The following is an 18517-nucleotide window of genomic DNA, read 5'->3' as shown; positions in this document are numbered from 1 at the left end:
TCTCTTTGGAAAAGAGTTAATTAAATATGAAACTTGCAGAGATTTTTTTCGATTTACGTGACTGAGCATTAATGCTTAGAAGGGCTGTCTCCTATGTGCTTTTGTTTGGAATACAGTCACAGCAAAGATGATTGGTTTTGTTTCTTCTCACTTTTAAGTCACTCGTAAGTGACTGTTCTGTGTGCGCACATGTAGGATACTGAATAGTTAACAGGGAAACAGGATTAAATCAAGCTTCATTTCCACTGTCTTTAGCCTCCATCTCTGGCATTAACCGCCTTTGCTGCGTTACAAAGCAATCGCTGTGCAGTGGCAGATTTGTGCCACATGGGAGAGTCCTTTGCACATCACATCCCCGCCATGCCGGGCACACAGGGATTTTGTCAATGAGCCGTCCTTCTAACTGATCATTTTAATCCTATTGCATTTTTAATTAATGTTTCGCAGTTATAGGCTCCCGTGGTGGTGTTTTTTCCTTTCTAAAAGAGAAAACATAAAAGATCTGTGGACTTTTTTTTCACCTATGAAGTTTTCAAAGCCATGCAGGACTAAACACTGGCTTCTCTCCATTCTTTTTATCACTTTGCTGTAGGTCTGACCCCTGGTATGTGGGTACAGTTTGTATTATTTGCACCAGCTTAGCAAACAAATGTTGATCCCTTCCATCTTCCATTTCAAACTTGCCTTTCCCTGTTACTTTAGAGTTCCCTTCCCTACTCACAGAGAGAAGAAATGATTGAAATAATCTTATTTTTCTTCTTTTTTTTTTTTTAAAAAAATCTGTTGGGAACGCCCCCACTGCCTCCCCCATTTTTAAAGGTAATGATCCCATACCACAAACGAAGGAGGCATTAATTTGTTTATTTTTTGAGTGGAACATCTCATGTCAGTGCAGGGGAACACATGCATCTCCACAGGCTCATGCTTAAGTGTGCTTAAAAACCAAAGACAAAAATCATAGAATCATAGAACCTTCATGGTTGGAAAGGATCTTTGAGATCATCGAGTCCAACCATACACACACACACAAAAAAACCAACCAAACAAACAAAAAAAACCCCAACAACCTACAATCTCTGCCACCAGAGCATGCCCTGAAGTGCCACATCTAGACGTTTCTTAAACACCTCTAGGGATGGTGGCTCAACCCCCTCCCTGGGCAGGCTGTTCCAGGGCCTGACCACTCTTTCAGTAAAGTCATTCCTCCTAATATCTAACCTAAACCTCCCCTGCCGCAGCTTCAGACCATTTCCTCTGGTCCTGTCATTCTTCCCCTGGGAGAAGAGGCCAACACCCACCTCTCTACACCCTCCTTTCAGGGAGTTGTAGAGGGCAATGAGGTCTCCCCTCAGCCTCCTCTTCTCCAAGCTAAACATGCCCAGCTCCCTCAGCCTCTCCTCACATGCCCTGGTCTCCAGACCCCTCACCAGCCTGGTCGCTCTCCTCTGGACATGCTCCAGCACCTCAATGTCCCTCTTGTACAGAGGGGCCCAGAACTGAACACAGCACTCGAGGTGAGGCCTCACCAGCGCCGAGTACAGAGGCACCATCACTTTCCTGCTCCTGCTGGCCACGCTATTCCTGATACAAGCCAGGATGCTGTTGGCCTTCTTGGCCACCTGGGCACACTGCTGGCTTATGTTAAGCTGGCCATCCACCAGAACCCCCAGGTCCTTTTCTGCAGGGCAGCTTTCCAGCCACTCTGCCCCAAGCCTGTAGCGTTACTTGGGGTTGTTGTGACCAAAATGCAGGACCCGGCACTTGGCCTTATTAACCCTCATAGAGTTGGCCTTGGCCCATGGATCCAGCCTGTGCAGGTCCCTCTGTAGAGCCTTCCTACCCTCAAGCAGATCAACGCTCCCACCTGGTTTGGTGTCGTCTGTGAACTTACTGAGGGTGCACTCAATCCCCTCATCCAGATCATCGATAAAGATATTAAACAAAACTGGCCCCAAAACTGAGCCCTGAGGGACACCACTGGTGACCGGCTGCCAAAAGGATTTCACCCCGTTAATCACAACTCTGTGGGCACGGCCATCCAGCCAGTTTTTAACCCTCCTCGAAAACAGTTTTATCCCCTTCAAGTTCCACAATAAAACGTGATTTAACTTTTTAAAGTTTCTTAAGTGTAACAGTTATGCAGCAGCTTCACTCTTGCTCCAGCAGCGCTGCTGCACCTCTGTGCTTGTTTTTGGCACTGGACAAGACCTACGGCCCCAAAAGAGAGCAAACGAACCCAAGTCATGCCCTGGAGCGTGAGGTGGGAGCTGACGACCACAAACAGCCACGTCGGGGCTGTATGGGGCAATAGCAAAGTGCTGCTGGGAATGCCCCTGTTTCTTCTACAATAAAACTCAACACACACGTCCAACTCAAATGTGGCGTACGTGCGTGACCAGCTACCTGCCTCAGGGCCCATCTTAGATGGGAAAATTCAGCACAGCCCGCCACCAGCTGCCGCTGAAGGGCCACAGCCTGCAGAGCTGGGCATCTGCTTCGGCTTTTCAGCGCCCGCCTCAGCTTTGCTGGGCTTTGGGCACGGCTTCGGCGCGGGCCACGGACTCAAAGGTGGGGAAGGGATGGCTGGAGGGCTCGGGGCAGGGCCAGCCTCATGGCCGGAGCAGGTTGCTCTGCTTGCGCTTGTCTGGCAGAGGGAGATCAGGAAATGACAGTGCCTAGAAACAGCTGCAGATCCCGGACGGCTGTTTGCTTCCAGCCCATATCACCCTGACCCACTGAAACCTCAACCCAGGAGTCAGGTGGTTTGCGAAAGGTTTATGCAACCTTATCTCAGATGCCCCCGCCGACCTGGGGCTCAGTCTGTGACAGTGTACCAGCCAACGAGCTCCTGCAAACGAGGAAAGTGCAAGGTGCTCAGAGCAGCTGGAGCCTCCCTGGCACCGAGGAGCCAACGCCGGGACGTGGCACGGTGAGGGCACCATGGGGAGGGGAGAGCGGGGCTCGTGGGAATAGCACGGCCAGGCTGCCGGGAGGCTTTAATCCCGGCTCTGCAAAGCTCATTTCTGTCCTTTAGACAAGGACGTGGAGCGCTGGGGTTTTGCGAAGCTGCAGTGGGAAGGGGGAGGAGAGCTCTGTTCTGTGTTTGTTTTTTTTTAAATGAGATCAGAGGAAATGGATGAGCTTAATCAAGAAAGGGTTTAACCAAACGGTCCTTGCTGAATCCTGAGAAAGCAGGAGTCTGAACATAGCCTCCACGCCAGGTCAGCAAAACCACTCCATGCTGTCTTCTGTTTGTGCCCACAGCTGCGCCAGCACATCGTCCCTCTCCCCCTGTCCCTAGGAGGTTCAGCGGTGCACCGTGAGCTTGATCTACCCTGACCTGCTGCGGGACGCGTCCCCGTGGAGCCCCACCATCCACCCATGCTGCACTTCTTCTGGGAGAGCATCTCCTTCCAGATGCTCCTTATCTTCCTGGTCGTCTTCCTGCTCGTCGCTGACTACATGAAGAACAGAAAGCCGAAGCATTTCCCTCCCAGCCCCTTCCGCCTCCCCTTTGTGGGGCACATCCACATGCTGAACTTCAACGATCCCCACATCATGGTGGAGAAGGTACAGGGGTGGGCGGGCACCATGGAGAAGGGGATGGAGGGAATTGCAGCTACGCAACCTTTGCAGCGTGGCGAGGGGGTTAACACAAGACCCATGGCCCATGAGGACTCAGTGGAGCTCACCCCAGGGTAGTCAGGAGGTTTACCCTCAGTCAGCAGCAACGTGGATGAAGTTCGCCCAGGTACGAGGAGGGGGACAAGCGTGGAGCGATCTTTGGGCAAAGGGTATGGCTTGATGCCACAAGTGCAGCCACAGCTGTAGGACCCCCGTAGGTCTGACCAGGGACTGGAAGGGTGTGAAACAAAAGCTGGAAAAACACAGGATGGAAAAATCAAACCTGGAGAATTCCACTTCATTTGTGGCCGACTAACCCCAACTCCTGACCCGTGATCCAGGAAAAAAGGAAAAAGACTGCATGCAGACAAGCAGACACTTGTGAAAACACCCCACCTCCTCTCCGTCTCTTGGCTTCCCGTATTTTCACCCGTCTCCCCTGCCAGGGCTGTCTTTGTCTCAACAGACACATTCATTGCAAATAAAACCCCTTTTATTTATTTCTCCTCTTTCTTCCAGTTTACTAAAAAATACGGGGACATCTTCCACATGCAGATGGGCAGCACATCATTTGTGTGTGTAAATGGGCTGCGGCTGATTAAAGAAATTCTTGTAAACCAAGCGGAAAACTTCATGGATCGCCCTGAAATTCCTATCGACAGTGAGGTCTTCAGCAAAAGGGGTGAGTTATCCCTCAGATCCCTGAGATCAGCTGTAAGGTCAAAGCATTGACCCTGCAAAGGTCCAAGATGGCTGGAGATAAGGGAGAGCTCTGGAGCTTTTTTCCCTCGGTGGAGGGATCTTCCTTGGCTCACGGCGGCATGTTTCTGACAGGACTTGTCTCCTCCAATGGGCACTTGTGGAAGCAGCAGAGAAGGTTCACCTTGACCACCCTCCGAAACTTTGGCTTGGGGAAGAGGAGCCTGGAGGAGCGCATCCAGGAGGAGTCACAATGCCTTGCGGATGCATTTAGGGATGAGCAGGGTGAGTGCCACGGGCCTCAGAAGCCGTGCTGAAGGCAGGGCCCAGTACGTCCCATTATATTTTTGCCCATGATTCACTGCATGCTGAAAGATACCTCACCTTGCAAGTGATGCTAGCACCCTGCCAGCATCCCAGCTCCCTTTTACAGGTGTTTTGCCCTCAAACATCCAAAGTGTCATTCCTAACCCACCTTCAACCTACTGCTCTCTTGGAGATTTCTGGAAAATCCCATGGGTGCGTAAGCACCAGTGTTTCCAATGAATTCAAGTGATGTCCACTCTTCTGCAGACCTTGCTTTCCAAAGTAAATAAACACCTCCATAATCTGATTGAACCGGGACCGAGGGTGGGATGTTTGCTCCACACTGGGGCTGCCCAGCCACACTTGGCCAGCTCATAGAGGGGCGAGGTGTCCCGGGAGAGCAGTGACACAGAATGTTGCCCATCAGGGGCCACTCATTTCAGTCATATTTGTTCAATATTTTACCTCCGACAACTGTGTTTTCTTCTCATTTTCTGTGAAGGATGGAAGAGAATTGATTGTTACCTTTTCCTTCTCCAGGGAATCCTTTCAACCCTCACTTTAAAATCAACAACGCCATTTCAAACATCATCTGCTCTGTCACCTTTGGCAACCGGTTTGACTACCATGATGAGGACTTCCAAAAATTGCTGCGGCTGATCGACGAGACGGTTGGCCTCCATGCGTCCGTCACGAGCCAGGTATAGCCCTCCTGCCACCAACACAGACGGTGTGTAGTTTTGCAGTGCCATAGTGTCTTCTCTGGAGTCAACCTTGCAACTCATAGCATTTTCATCACCAAACTTCACTGTCATTCCATATTCCTTTATTCAATTTGCCTTTCTCCTTTTGTGTCCAAAGCTGTACAACTCTTTCCCGTCTATAATGAAGTTCTTGCCTGGATCCCACCAAACCATTTTTAAAAACTGGAGGCTGTTGAAAAGTTTCGTTAGAGAGAAGATCAACAAACACAAGGAGGACTGGAACCCCTCAGAGAGCCGGGACTTCATCGACAGCTACCTGCAGGAGATAGCCAAGGTCAGCAACACAGAGCAAACCCTTCCACAGTGGGGCTTAGAAATCAGGAGGGATGAGAAAAGAGCCCAAATTCTCCATCTGAGCTGCCTCTGTGGCCATTTATGAGCTTAGGATGGGCATCAGGTTCAGGGCACCCATCATGAGGATGGAGGTGCAGGGAGCCAGCAGCTTCTGCCAAAATCCTTGGTGTTGACTTGGACTAAGCCTGGTGTCAGGGCAGCCCTTGCTGTTCATGCAGCACTAACACACCTTTTTGTGAAGGACGATGGCAGTGGCAGCTTCCAGGAGGAAAACCTCGTGGCATGCACACTCGACCTGCTGTTCGCCGGGACCGAGACCACTTCCACAACCATCCGCTGGGCTCTGCTGTATATGGCCATGTATCCGGAAATTCAAGGTATAATTAGCAAAAGATCGATCCTTTTCCTTGCTTTTAGTCCTCGCAGCTTTGTGAGAGACTCCTTTTTTTTTTTTTTTGAGAGAGAAAAACTGAGAGTTTTTTTCTTGAACTTTGGCTGACCCCTGCTCTTCCCTACCAGCCCGCGTGCACGCGGAGATTGACACAGTCATCGGGCAGGGGCGGCAGCCATCCCTGGAGGACAGGAACAACATGCCCTACACCAATGCTGTCATCCACGAAGTGCAGAGGAAAGGCAACATCATCCCTTTCAATGTGCCAAGACTGACGGTGAAGGACACGGTCGTGGACGGCTTCCATATACCAAAGGTAACCTCAGCCCCGAGCACTGAACCTTCAGCAAGCGAATCTCAGTTTCCCAGGCACGATTCGCCAGACAAGGTCCCTCCTGCGCGGAGAGGAGGGGCAGGGCCACAGCGTCCCTGCCCTGTCCAGAGTTCACTCCCAGTGAACCCGTATTTTGCCATCCAAACAACGTTCTCCAGCCCATCAAACGGTGCAGAGCGCTGCAGGGCCACACACCCGCCGCGCACACCATCGAGGCACAGATCCCATCTCACACAACTCTTACAGGAACTTTGGCCCAAAATTGGAGCAGATAAAAGTGATGCTGATGAGAAAAAAACGTGGATTTATAATCATGGTACCTCTGAACAGACAAGTAGTAGGAAAAACTGTGCGTGCTGGGGAGTGTTGGACAAATAATTGCAGCAGAATTTGACTATGGATGTTCTTTGTGGAGACGAGAATGCCCCTCGTGCTGTCAGTGACAGAGAAAGTGCAATTTATTTTTGTTTTTCTCCTCTTAGGGCACTGTTTTGATCACAAATTTAACCTCTGTGATGTTTGACAAGAACGAGTGGGAAACCCCCAACACTTTTAACCCTGGGCATTTCCTGAAGGATGGACAGTTCTGGAAAAGGGAGTCTTTTGTGCCGTTCTCTCTAGGTAAGATTTGCTGGATTTTGGTGCTTCCGTGCTGAAGCAGTGGGATGGGGCTTCCAACTGCACAGTGGAGAGACACAGAAAAACAGCAACGGAAAGGACAGATGTTGGCTCCAACCCTGGAGGTGCTGCTCAAGCAGTGCTCACGTGGCCACCCCAAAGCACCACAACCACACACTGAGCCCTTTCTTGTCTCCCCTCGCACACACGGAAGAGAGATGAGAATGAACAGAAGACCGTAACAATGTCAGAGACCCTAGAAACGCCTTTAGCAAGGCAAGAGCATCGCTCTGCGCTCCTACTCGCACATGGCTGAGGTCGCTAGGGGCCTCACAGGGTACCCCAACCAACAGCTTCCCTGGGGAGAATGGCTTTTAGCACCCCTGTTTCCCGCACCAGCATCACACACCTTCTCTGGTAGCTCTCCTTGTGTAGCTCAAACCAACCACCTCTCCCAGCACGGGCACTTCCAGACCGTGTGTGCCAGCACAGCTTATCCAAGCAGGGGAGGAGGCGATGCCTCTGCACGCGACTACACACATGTGCCCTCACACAGTCATGCAGTTCAGGGGGCAGCCCATGCTGTAAACCCAATGCTGTTATTGGGGAGCGCAATTTGGACTGCAAAATTCATCCTGGGAAGGGGATAACACAACTGAACCACGGTCCTAAGGGAAGGCAGAGGCTTTTTTGGCAGCAAAAGCAGCTCGGCAGCCAGCACATGCTGAAGGTGCCGTGGGTGGCTGTCTCCACAGGGAAGCGCTCCTGCCTGGGTGAGTCGCTGGCCCGCGCCGAGCTCTTCCTCTTCTTCACGACTCTGCTCCAGAAATTCACCTTCCAGCCACCCCCGGACACCACGCTCAGCCTGCAGTTCAAGCTGGGCATGACGATGACCCCGCAGCCCTACAAGATCTGCGCCGTGCCTCGGTAGGGAAGCCTCGGCCACCATCCTTGCAGGGACAAATCCTTTGGCAAGGATGTCGAACGGCTCCAAGGGAAAACAACCACCCGGCTCCTGGGAGAGGCTGGGCAGTCTGTTTGTTCCTTTTAAAGCCATTGCAAAATCATTTTTCACAAGCGGACCGAGGTGAGCAGCCTGGGATCTGCCAGGGCACTTTTAGGCTTGGGATGCAGCACTGCAAATGAATGAGGGACGTGGGGCTTTTCTAGTTTAATGATGTACAGCCATGCTTCACCGGGGCAGGAAAATGAGAAACGCTTTAGTGATTGCAGTGTGCAGGCTGTGACTACGTGCTGTGGAAGAACAGTACCAGCCTTTGTTTTATAACATTAATGCAGGTATTAATTGCAAACGTTTTTTGATCTTGTTATCCTTGACACGTAATCCATTAAAAAAAAGTCATGCTGTAACATCTCTTTCCCATGCATCAATAAATCCTTATGAAAACATTTTTGTCCCAAAGCGTTCTGCAAAGTGAAGACCAACCCAGGCCATTTCCAGCGCTGGCTGGAGCTTTCAGCCATGCCCCACAATTCAGGGCAGGGAGTGGCAGGGGGCTGCGAGCCCACCCGGGCAGAGACAGCCCCACAGCACCCGACCCACATCGCTGTGGCATTGCCCTCCGGTAGCAGAGAGATCAGCACTGTAGCAACAAAGGCAATTCCTACGGAGCTGATGAAAACAAAGGACCCTGACAGTACAAGTAAACTAGCAGGGAAACCATCAAAGCCTGGGGTCAGGTCCTGGTGTGCCACAGCAATTAAGAGTGGAACACCCACATGGAGCATGGGAATGCTCTCCACTCCGACAGCTCTCTCTCTAAAACATCTATACTTGTAGCTATAGTTGTGAGTCCTGCCTCCTAAAATATGTTACATCCTCCCCATTTACCTGCCCAGCATCAGGAAGCAGCATGTGTGCCCCGGGGGCAGAGGGGAGAGCTCCAGCTACGCGCAGGCTCAATCTGCTGCATTCAACAGTCTAATGAATTAAAGCGTCCCTTGGAGAATACCAGCACCAAACCGCGATGATTTTAAACCATCACATGCAAGGCGAAACAGGTCCGAGGTTGACAACTGATGGTTAACACCAGTAACCGCATCGACTCAGTAACAGTTGCGCCATGGGACCCCGGCACGGCTCCCAGGCGTGAGAAGCTGCAGGTCCCAGGAGCAGGATGGGGGCCACCTGGCAGGAAGGCATGGCACAACCAGCGCCGACCACGCACACCTCCAGCTCCGATTCACCCGAGGAGGAAGCAATCTTTTCCTGTTCATTTTCAATTTTTCCTGAAGTACTTTTTCTGCATTCCTAGAGGAAGCAAGTTTTTCCCAGCATCTCTTATGAGAATTACGTCATCTCCGGAAGGAATTAAAAGCATCTTTTTTCCCTGCAGCATTAAAACCCAGGTGGGTTTAAAAATCCTTTTATTTTAACTTGCATTTTCTTCTCCTCTGAGCGCAGAGAGGGGGAAGCACGGAAGCGGGGCTGGCCCTGCAGACCTCCCCAGAAAAGGGTAGAAACACCCTACAGCTGCACACCAGCACCAAGCACCGCCATACAACATGAAGCAAAATTTTTAGCAGGTGAACATGGCTTTTGGCAAAGCTCCTTCAAGCACAGGGCTTGTGGGGAGGCTCTGCCGCCTCCTCTGATGTTCTGTGCCAGGCACAGCCAGCTGAAAACAAAGAGGGTAGACTAAGATGCTGTTCCTGGTGGAGATGTGAGAACACACGATGGGAACCAAACCAACCTATTTCTAAAATGCAGAAGACTTGACCAGGTTCTCACTAGACATGGGACAAGACATCCCCAACCCCAGCTCACTCCCCCTCCTCTCCCTGCTCCTGGCGAGCGGCTCCCACATCTTCCCTTCGCAGCAGAAAGAAGGAAGTTCATTTGACTTTTTAAGACCTTATGTTCTTTCTTTTCCTTCCGTGGGAGAAGCAGAAGGGGAAGGCTGGAAGTGGGCTGGGTGCTTGGAATTGACTGGAAACAGGAGAGGGGAGCAGCAATGAGTTTCTGTTGTGTGAAGCATTACTCCCAAAGCACTCCCAGTTTCAGGTGTCATCTGACTTCTCTTTTTTCACTCCTTAGCTGAGTCCCATTTCCTTTCGGGCACACACACCACCCCTCGCTCGCTCCTCCTGTGCTCAGGAAGGCGGCGCTGGCTGTCGGTGCATGGCCCGTGACAGCTCACACACGGTCTGAGAACATCCTGCAGCTCGGCTCAGGCTTCCTGCACAGCCTGAGCCTCCTCCCTTCCCTTCTCCCTCAAACACGCACCTGCAGGTTTTGTTCCTCAGTGTCTGAAAACGCTTTTACATCCAGCCTCAGAAAGAAGGAGAAATGGTTCTTCCATACCTGGCCATTCCTTTCACACTCACGAGGACGCCTCTGCCAGCCCAAAGGCCCTTCCACGTTGAGTTATGACGCAGCTTCCCATCCTCAGAGGAGCAGCAGCCTAAAGCAATAAAAGTCATTACTTACCAATGTCCGGATAGTCAGGCCGAGGATTATGGTTCAGAGAAAGGGAAAACCTGTGGTAAAAACGGGTCTGAAACAGGGCCCCCGAAGGAGACTTGTGACACCTCTCCTCCCTGCTGATCTTCACTCTGGAGGGCTGAACAGCTGCCGGCTCATTCCCAACCTCACTTCTGGGTTCAGGTTGGTGCTCAGGGAACACGAAAGCTGTCAACGAGACTAAGAACCGGGCACATAAACACCCTGCAAAGCGGACCGAAGAGGGCAGTTTTCTTTTCCAAAGAATCACCAGCACGGTGATTTACAAGTGTGTACCTGTCCTCTACATCCTCTTAGGTGGGGCTGAGGAGAGCAGGCAGAGATCCTAACTTATTTCCGAAGCAGTATTCGATTACTGAAGTCACTCGACAGCTAATTTGTGGTTGGTTTTAGTCCTTTCACTTCACAAGGTCACTTGCCCAGCATCCAGATGACTGTCAGCAGACTGAGCGGAGGAAACCAGCTTTGGGTGGGAGAACCGTACGCAAGAATGAACTGCAACGAGGAAGGGAAGGAAGCACAACTCTGCTTTGTTGTTATGGCACAACACACATACACTCATGACACAAACATGTTACAGATCTCGTAACATGACATTTTAGACGGTGTAATGATAACAGCATGAAGACTCAGTTCATATGTTGCCCAGAAATACGGATGCTTACATCAGCTAGGGACCATTAAATACATCACTTGGAATAAAGACACCAAAGAATTAATTTTTTTAATCTTTATGTGAATATAAAAGAATTCCTTCCAAAGAAAAATAAAACCAAAATTTTAAAAATTAGTGCAATTTTTCAAGTTCTATGCAACACAGTGTTTACATTTGTTTTAAACAGAAGATGTAGACACTGATACACTGAAAACCTTAACTCTAGCTTGACTAGTGGGGGGAAGGGAAAAAAGCAAAAAAGTTAAGAAAATTACTTTACTAGACATTACCAACTCTTAAACAATTGCTTCCATTTTCTAATTCCTAAACTATTTATGGCTACTTAAATAAAACATCAGTATTGCTTATATTACTTATTTCCAAGTAAGTGTATATTGTCGAAAATAGAATACCCATATATATATTTTTTTTTAATGAACAAAAAAAAAAAATCAGTTTGGTGAAAATTTATTTTCAGTGTATGTTTCTTAATCCACTATAATACAGTTGTTGCAAAAGAATCTTCTCAAAACTGCTGCCTGATCCACCTTGAGTAAGAGAACCTACTAGTCCAAAATTTGTATTATTATTGCTACAAAACGCTTATCTTCCATAGTGGTTATTCTTAATCTTATATAAAAAATATTAACAAATGATATGTCAATCAGAACATATTTTTGTTTCTTTGGATCTCTATTACCCGTTTTATTGGAAACTGGCTACAGTTACTAATAATGCTGATTAAATTCAGCAATATTCAATGATTTCATCTCGTAATTTGAATCTGTTCCCAACTGTGCTGTCTGGGCACGATACGAATTCACCTCGCATCAGAGACAAGACGTCTCTTTCTTCGCCCTGCCTCAGCAGTGGTGCAATTGCATCAGAGAACATTGTCTTGACCTTGTTCTGCTGCTACGTGTTGCAGACAACTCCGCTGTAACACAGCAATGCTATTAGTAGCTTTTTTTGTCTAACATGAATGAAGTTAACATTAAGATGATACTTATTCTAATGATCCTTTTCTGCAGAGCCAGATGAGCTGCAGTGAATACAACACCATGGGTTTATAATCAAATATTCATTCCTACATATCGGTTCCCCATTCACAGGACGTAACCCCAGCTTAACCGGTTATAAAATAGCCACTCTTGAACAGGTTCTCAGTCCCAAAGAAACGCTTAAGTTATATTCACAGGCTTAACTTTTAACAGTTTGGAAAAGTCCCAAATAAGTAAAATTTCACCTAATACCTGAAAACCCGATTCATTTTTGACAACCTCAGTAAGACTACTGGGGACAACCTTGCCCTGAAAAAGGCTGATCCCTGTCTGTAGTTCCGTTTTAAATTCTTCCGTCGCTAGTCAGAAGACAAGCTTCCAATTAAATTATATGAAGGTTCTTGGTCATTTTTGGTCCCAGGGTCTGCAGTTTTGAGAAGTGCACATCAAAGACATTTGCGCCAAGTTTTTCACTATTCAGCACCTGATAACGACTACTGACACAGCTCCACTACTGTGAGGAATAAAACAAATGCATCGAGCCTACTAACTACATGAGTATTGGACAGACGTCCCTGAAAGCTTCCATGCTGTAAAGAACGAGGGTTAAGAGACCCATTCAACACCACCAGTGACAGTTTCACATTTCACTAGAACACACCAAAGTACCAGGTTTTAGAAACGTAAGCATCTTACTAAGACTTAAGTCTCCCGTTCCACTGCTCACCACCACCTCCCACACCGCTAGCAGATTAAACAAGCAACTGTATCTTAAAAATACAAACCCCAATAATATCACTGCAGCAATAAAAGACCTCAAAACCCAAGAGGTAGTCCAAAGACGCATAGAGTCCTGAAGAACACAACCTGACAGACAAAACTGTCCAAGAGCAGTTTGTCTGGCATATTCTCTGCTCATACCACATGTAGCATGAGACTGGCTTTTAAACAACACCTTGTGTGGACAGAAGTGTTGAAAGAGGAAATCTCTGTTGAATGCCTAAATGTATAGCACTATAAAACTATCACCACAACTAAGAAGCAACACTTATTAAATATTAAAAACAAATACTTCCCTTTTCGCTAGCATTGCATGCAATGCCCAGTCAAGAATTTAAGATGCTGGGGAAGGAAGAAATCAAAGAACAAGCCATACTGAGGGGAATGCAAAATGGAAGACTACTCAAATTTCACAATTCAAAACTTAAATTCTGCAAAGCTGAATCCTGCCCTCAAACCAAAGATGGCCTTAGTGGTGCAGACAGACATATGCTTTCATTCACGCACGTGTCTGAATTTTATATTAGATCACGGACTGGTACAACACCCTCAAATACTTAGTTTAAGTGTATTGCAAGGGCTGCTGTAATTTATTTTTTTTAAATTATGGGTATAATTAATTTGGTCTAGACAGTTTCAAAGACGAGTGGACATTAACAAGTTTCCTAAAAATACAGTTCACAACAAAAATAAGACATTTGGTAAATACTGACATGAATTTTGCGAAAGACAGCAACTTCCTGCACACAAATTTCAGATCTCAAACCCCGCTTCATCTTCTTTAATCTAGATACTGCAAAACTCTTACAGTTCATCCACTTTCCTCCCTGCCAGCAATCTTTGCTGCCAACAACTAGTAAAGCTATCTTTCACTCATCTGCCGAGTGCAGTTAGTTCAGAATAAATGAAGGGCAACTACATTTAAAGAAAGAAGAAAAACAATTTATGTGCGCAGGGTTGTATAAACAGCTGGAAATAAATGGGGTTCCTTCCCATCTGAGCCTCCTTCTGCAAATAAATGCAGTGTACCAATACGCCAGACTTTTAAAACATAGCCCAGACTTTTGAATTATTATAATAGCTTTTTTTCTTATACAGGAAAAGACAGGTTATTTGGCTTTAGTGAATTCAACATCTTAAAGTCAGGTTTTCCTTAATATATATATATATATATATATATATATGCGCACAAACTTCATCTTTTTTTAAATAAACTGAGTGATTCTGCTTCTCGCTTGAGATGACAAATCCTGTCTTCCGCTATATAACAAGTCAACTGGTACTACACTTTTTTCTTTTTCTATAAATGCAAGTATTTTCTTGCTTTTAAAATTTTCTTTGTATTCTAAAAAAAGTATTTTTTAAAACATGCTATCAATCTTTTAAATTTATTTTTTAGAAGAGCCCAGCAAAAATGCCCAATATTGCCAGTTTCCTGAAGTATGTTTTTGCATAACATCTTCCCATTACAAAAGTCAACTTTCTAGCCCTAACCCATTAAATAAAGTTTTAAATATATAGTGCCAATTTTTATATTTACAATATATTCTGAAGGCAAATATAAATCTTTTCAGTTGTGCTTGTAAATACATACTGCAGTTATTAAATCTACTTCTACTTGGAAAACTATGTGCTACCTTCTAGACACACCACTGATCAACTTAAACCACTTCTTGATAGGTTCTGATGTTGAATTCGCAGTTGCCCACCATTCTAACCTCCTCTTTCATCAAGTAGTTAAAGTGGAAGTTATAAAACATTTAAGGACACTTTAGCATATAAGTTTTCCTCATGGTCCTTGTGGTTTAATCAGATGTTGCACCCTGGACTTTAACAGTGAGATTCCTTCTGGTATTGGTGACATGACGTTGCTGAGCCAGGAATGAGCGTCCAGGACCGTCTCTGCAGGCACCACTACTGCCAACTAGTCTTGATTCCATACCTAGCTTCTGAAGAGTCAGGCTCTGCAAATAAGTTAAACAACATTTACACTATAGCAAAAACAGAAGAAAATTGGACATCTTTCATACACGAAACTCGAGCTTACTTAGCAGTCTGCACACAGAATTTCTTTTACTGTATTTCTTATATACCTTCTGTATTTTTTCTTATATTTTATATTTTCTTATACAGCTACTGTATTTCTTATATACCTTGCTGCCATAAAAGATATGAAGAAAATAAGATTCATTCACATTTGTATAGAATGTGTTAGTTTTAGCTTATTGTAAAGTTGTTCCTTTATTAAGTAACCCATTTAATTTTACTTTGTTTTTTGGTTCCTCATTCCAGTCTTTCTTTATGAAACTCTATTTAAACAGCATATGAACAACTTTATCCAGTCCTTTTCGCAGTAATCTAACACCAAATGCTCTATCAACCTTTGCAACACTGCAGCAGCATGAGAAGATGGCTCTCGCTTTATTTCACAAACACTGTGCTAAAGACATGGAACATCTTAAAGCAGGAGTCAGGGAAGCTTTTGAACCATGGCCTCCCTTCATCTCAAGCCCAAAAAATTCCAACAACAAACGCTATTGGACATTCAGGAATTTAGTCTGCTAAATCCAGATGGAAGCTTGCGGCAGCAAATAGTAGATTACTACCATGGAAGTCATGGCGTACACCAAATTTTAACTCTCCTGTTCCAAAGCACAGAAGACAAGCAGAAAACATAACAAATTAAGTTTACAAAATAGTTGATTGTTGCAGTAATACCAGAAATACCAGCCTCAACATTATCTCAACAGGATTGCAAATTCCAGCCAGAACTCACTCAAGCTTGCCTTCTGACTTGAAGTCAGAATTAGCAAGCGAAGAGTGATCTCGTTTTAAACTGGAACCCTCAGGCTTTGTTCCTTTCCTTAGTTCCCTGGTTTTAGACATGAGGCCTGCAAAGTTCAGTTTTGCTGCCACACATCGCTAAACTATTAGCCTTGCTTCTTGAACACCAGTTTATAGTGAATCTAAAATGAAAAAAATGGTAAGGTAAGATTTAACTGTCTCATTTAGCAAAATGTGTTTTTCTGATCCTTGAGATACCAACAAACTTTTGACCCACCTTGTTATACCATGCAGTTACAATAAGCTTTTCCTCGTAATCACGTAACTTCGCGAGCTTGAATTCAGCCTGCGAACAGAAAATAGAAAAGACAATCTCAATTAACACACAAAAATAATCTGCATAAACTCATGCTCCGGTGAGTGAAATAAACACATGCAGCAGAATTGCTGAAACACGCAAAATAACTAGAAGGCTTAGAAGCGTAAATAAAGATACTTCCATAAATGATTACGAGAGAAGTTATAGACTACTTCAAGAAGAGAATATACTTCACACAAGTCGCAATTCAACTTAAAAAACATACTTTGAGGGTATGTGGAGGGGAAATGCATGAAAGCCTAGGGTGCATCATAACGTCTATAAACAATGTAGTAATTTTTTTTACCTGGAAGTCCAAGACAAGAATGTACCTCTAGTGGCTGAATTTTTCTTCTGCTACTGAATTGCTATCAGATAATATACTTACCTAGTTTATACATGTAGATGAGGCCACAGCATGTATAAAGTCAGACCTTTCAGCCTCCTAACTCGCGTTGAGGAATTTTGTATTTGCTCAGGTAACTATTCTAACCAGTCCCATCAATATTCCTATAAAACTGAATGCAGCATTTCCCACATTTTTTTTGGTCCTCGGACTACTGTCAACAATCCTTTCAGGATTTCCAGCCAGGCAGATTTTACTGATTTAACAGGTTTTACTCTTCTATATAGTTTCAAGAACTCCAGTACATAAAACCACTGATATCAGAGGTCTAGTAAATTAAACAAGTCACTGCTCAAACACCTAGTCCCCCATACAGACTGAGTTGCATTACTACTGAAAAAGGTCAGACTCTGCACCTCTGTGTAAGTTACCACAACACAGCAAAATTATTAGTCTTATGAAGTATTTCACTTACATCTTTTCAGAGGGTTTAGAGAGAATACAAATTAGAGTTCCAGTTGTACATTGAAAAGCACTGTTGAAAAGTAAACCTCTCTGACAGACTTATACTAGGACACAAGGTTAAGTAAGCCAAACTGAAAATCTCTAGGTTTGATGGTCTGTGCAGTTTCTAACTAAATGCAGCACTGAAGGGTACTGGATCATTAAGAAACAGTAACTTGAGCATCTAGTATCAGAGACGGCAGAATATATTAGAAGTTACTATTAAATATATGTAAATTTTTACCTCTAGTGCATCAATTTTTTTGTCTTTCTCCGTTAACTGTTTTCTGAGCAACATAATTTCTGCTGATGCTGGATTTAGCTTGGGGTCTAAGGTTTTTATCACCTACACAAGGCAAAACGAAAGCATTACAAGTCAGGTTTGATTCTCAACAGCTCTGCATCTCATTTGCTCACAGAAGAAACATGAAAACAGACTAAGCACTAGTCAGGCAATAATGATGAAAACTAGGTTGTTCCACTGGACAACAGAAAATATCCAAAGGTGCAAAGGAATCATTAATGCATCGCATGCTTTAAACTAAACCCCATTCTCTTATACGCTTAACTGACTACAGTGAGCAATTTGACTAAAAACGCGACACGTAGCTACTGATTTTCAGTGCTGGGGGGGGACCCAAATTTCTTTAACAATTTATGAGGGAGGAACGTATACGTTCAGAAATACGTCACTCACATTTCTTGCTTTCTCAAGGTACATTTTATATCTTTCTTCCATTGCTTTCATATCCTCATCTTTTTTCCGCAAAGCTGCTTCCAGCTCTCCAATCTTCTGGGCTGTTTACAGAAATCATCAACAAAGACATATAAAAAAATAGACACGGTACTTTCAAGGCTTCTGCATTCTCTTGATTTAACCACCCGCCAAATAAACTTGCTAGTTACTACACAGTTTCCTCAGTTCTCATTTTTGTTTCAGTTGTACCGTAAGGTCCCACCTGATCCTCAATTCCCATTTTGCAGAGCACTGTCCAACAAAGCTAAGCCCCACGAACCTTTCCTGCCCAACATGATGTGCAAAAAAAACCTCCTCCCACCCCCGTTTCAGGTTTAAAGCTAAGCTGTAGTAGAAAGCCTTATCCAGACCAGTATTGCATTGCCCAGTGGCTATGGGAATCATTTCAGAAGTAACTTAACACAGTCTCGTTAAAAAAAAAAACAAAAAAAATAAACCACACACAAAAAAGCCACACAGAACAACTTACGGTTCTGACTAACATCAGGCTGGAGTTCTGCAAGATCAGCCTCTTTCTTCTGTAACTCGTCATGAACTTCATTCAACTTTTCCCTGTGAATGAAAAGCTCGGCTAAGGATTAAGCTCACACATAATTCCATGCACAGTTTTAAGAGCTGAAAGCCAAAACTTGATGGTGGAAGGGTTTAAACAACTATTTTAAACTCTGGCAACTCTTTTGAGTTTAAATAGAAATATTAGTATGTATTTTTGGAGAACCATAAAAAGTTGTGATTTCTTAATTGAGTCTCATTTACCTAAAACCAGAAACAAAAAAGAAAACGAACAATAAATCCCCCAGCATCTCCTTAGCAGGAAC

At 45.3% G+C, this 18517-nt stretch overlaps 2 protein-coding genes across 4 annotated transcripts in view; one reads left to right on the top strand and one right to left on the bottom strand.

Annotated features, from left to right (window-relative positions):
* Nucleotides 1–2623: 2623 nt before the first annotated feature.
* On the top strand, nt 2624–8433 carry LOC128913618 (cytochrome P450 2J2-like). Of its 3 annotated transcripts, none has more exons than XM_054211545.1 (10): nt 2624–2929; nt 3302–3570; nt 4144–4306; nt 4459–4608; nt 5170–5330; nt 5491–5667; nt 5929–6064; nt 6207–6394; nt 6895–7033; nt 7786–8433. In XM_054211545.1, exons 2-10 carry the CDS (start codon nt 3382–3384, stop codon nt 7959–7961), a joined length of 1479 nt encoding a protein of 492 aa, XP_054067520.1. In that variant the 5' UTR covers nt 2624–2929; nt 3302–3381; the 3' UTR covers nt 7962–8433. The 3 variants fall into 3 exon arrangements, with proteins under 3 accessions (XP_054067520.1, XP_054067517.1, XP_054067519.1); XM_054211542.1 differs by having other exon boundaries at nt 3265–3570; XM_054211544.1 differs by lacking the exon at nt 2624–2929 and having other exon boundaries at nt 2958–3570.
* Nucleotides 8434–8759: 326 nt separating this feature from the next.
* The window catches only part of HOOK1 (hook microtubule tethering protein 1), a 31952-nt gene continuing 22194 nt past the window's right edge, over nt 8760–18517 (bottom strand). Inside the window, exons 18-22 of the mRNA XM_054211539.1 lie at nt 18169–18251; nt 17640–17740; nt 17187–17288; nt 16012–16080; nt 8760–14914 (exon numbers count right to left, since the gene is read on the bottom strand). Of these exons, the coding sequence (XP_054067514.1) occupies nt 14756–14914; nt 16012–16080; nt 17187–17288; nt 17640–17740; nt 18169–18251 (514 nt within the window). The 3' untranslated portion in view covers nt 8760–14755. The remainder of the gene's footprint in view (nt 14915–16011; nt 16081–17186; nt 17289–17639; nt 17741–18168; nt 18252–18517) is intronic.

The sequence above is a fragment of the Rissa tridactyla genome, chromosome 8 (assembly GCF_028500815.1).
Source record: "Rissa tridactyla isolate bRisTri1 chromosome 8, bRisTri1.patW.cur.20221130, whole genome shotgun sequence".
Classification (NCBI taxonomy): Eukaryota; Metazoa; Chordata; class Aves; order Charadriiformes; family Laridae; genus Rissa; species Rissa tridactyla.
The sequence above is the reverse complement of the archived record's forward strand: the minus strand, read 5'-3'. Positions and strand labels throughout refer to the sequence as shown.

Coding starts and splice junctions, on each gene's coding strand:
- LOC128913618 (XM_054211545.1), top strand. CDS start 3,382: ATGCTGCACTTCTTCTGGGAGAGCATCTCCTTCCAGATGCTCCTTATC. Junction 4,307..4,458: donor TGAGGTCTTCAGCAAAAGGG/GTGAGTTATCCC, acceptor TGTTTCTGACAG/GACTTGTCTCCTCCAATGGG. Junction 4,609..5,169: donor TGCATTTAGGGATGAGCAGG/GTGAGTGCCACG, acceptor TTCCTTCTCCAG/GGAATCCTTTCAACCCTCAC.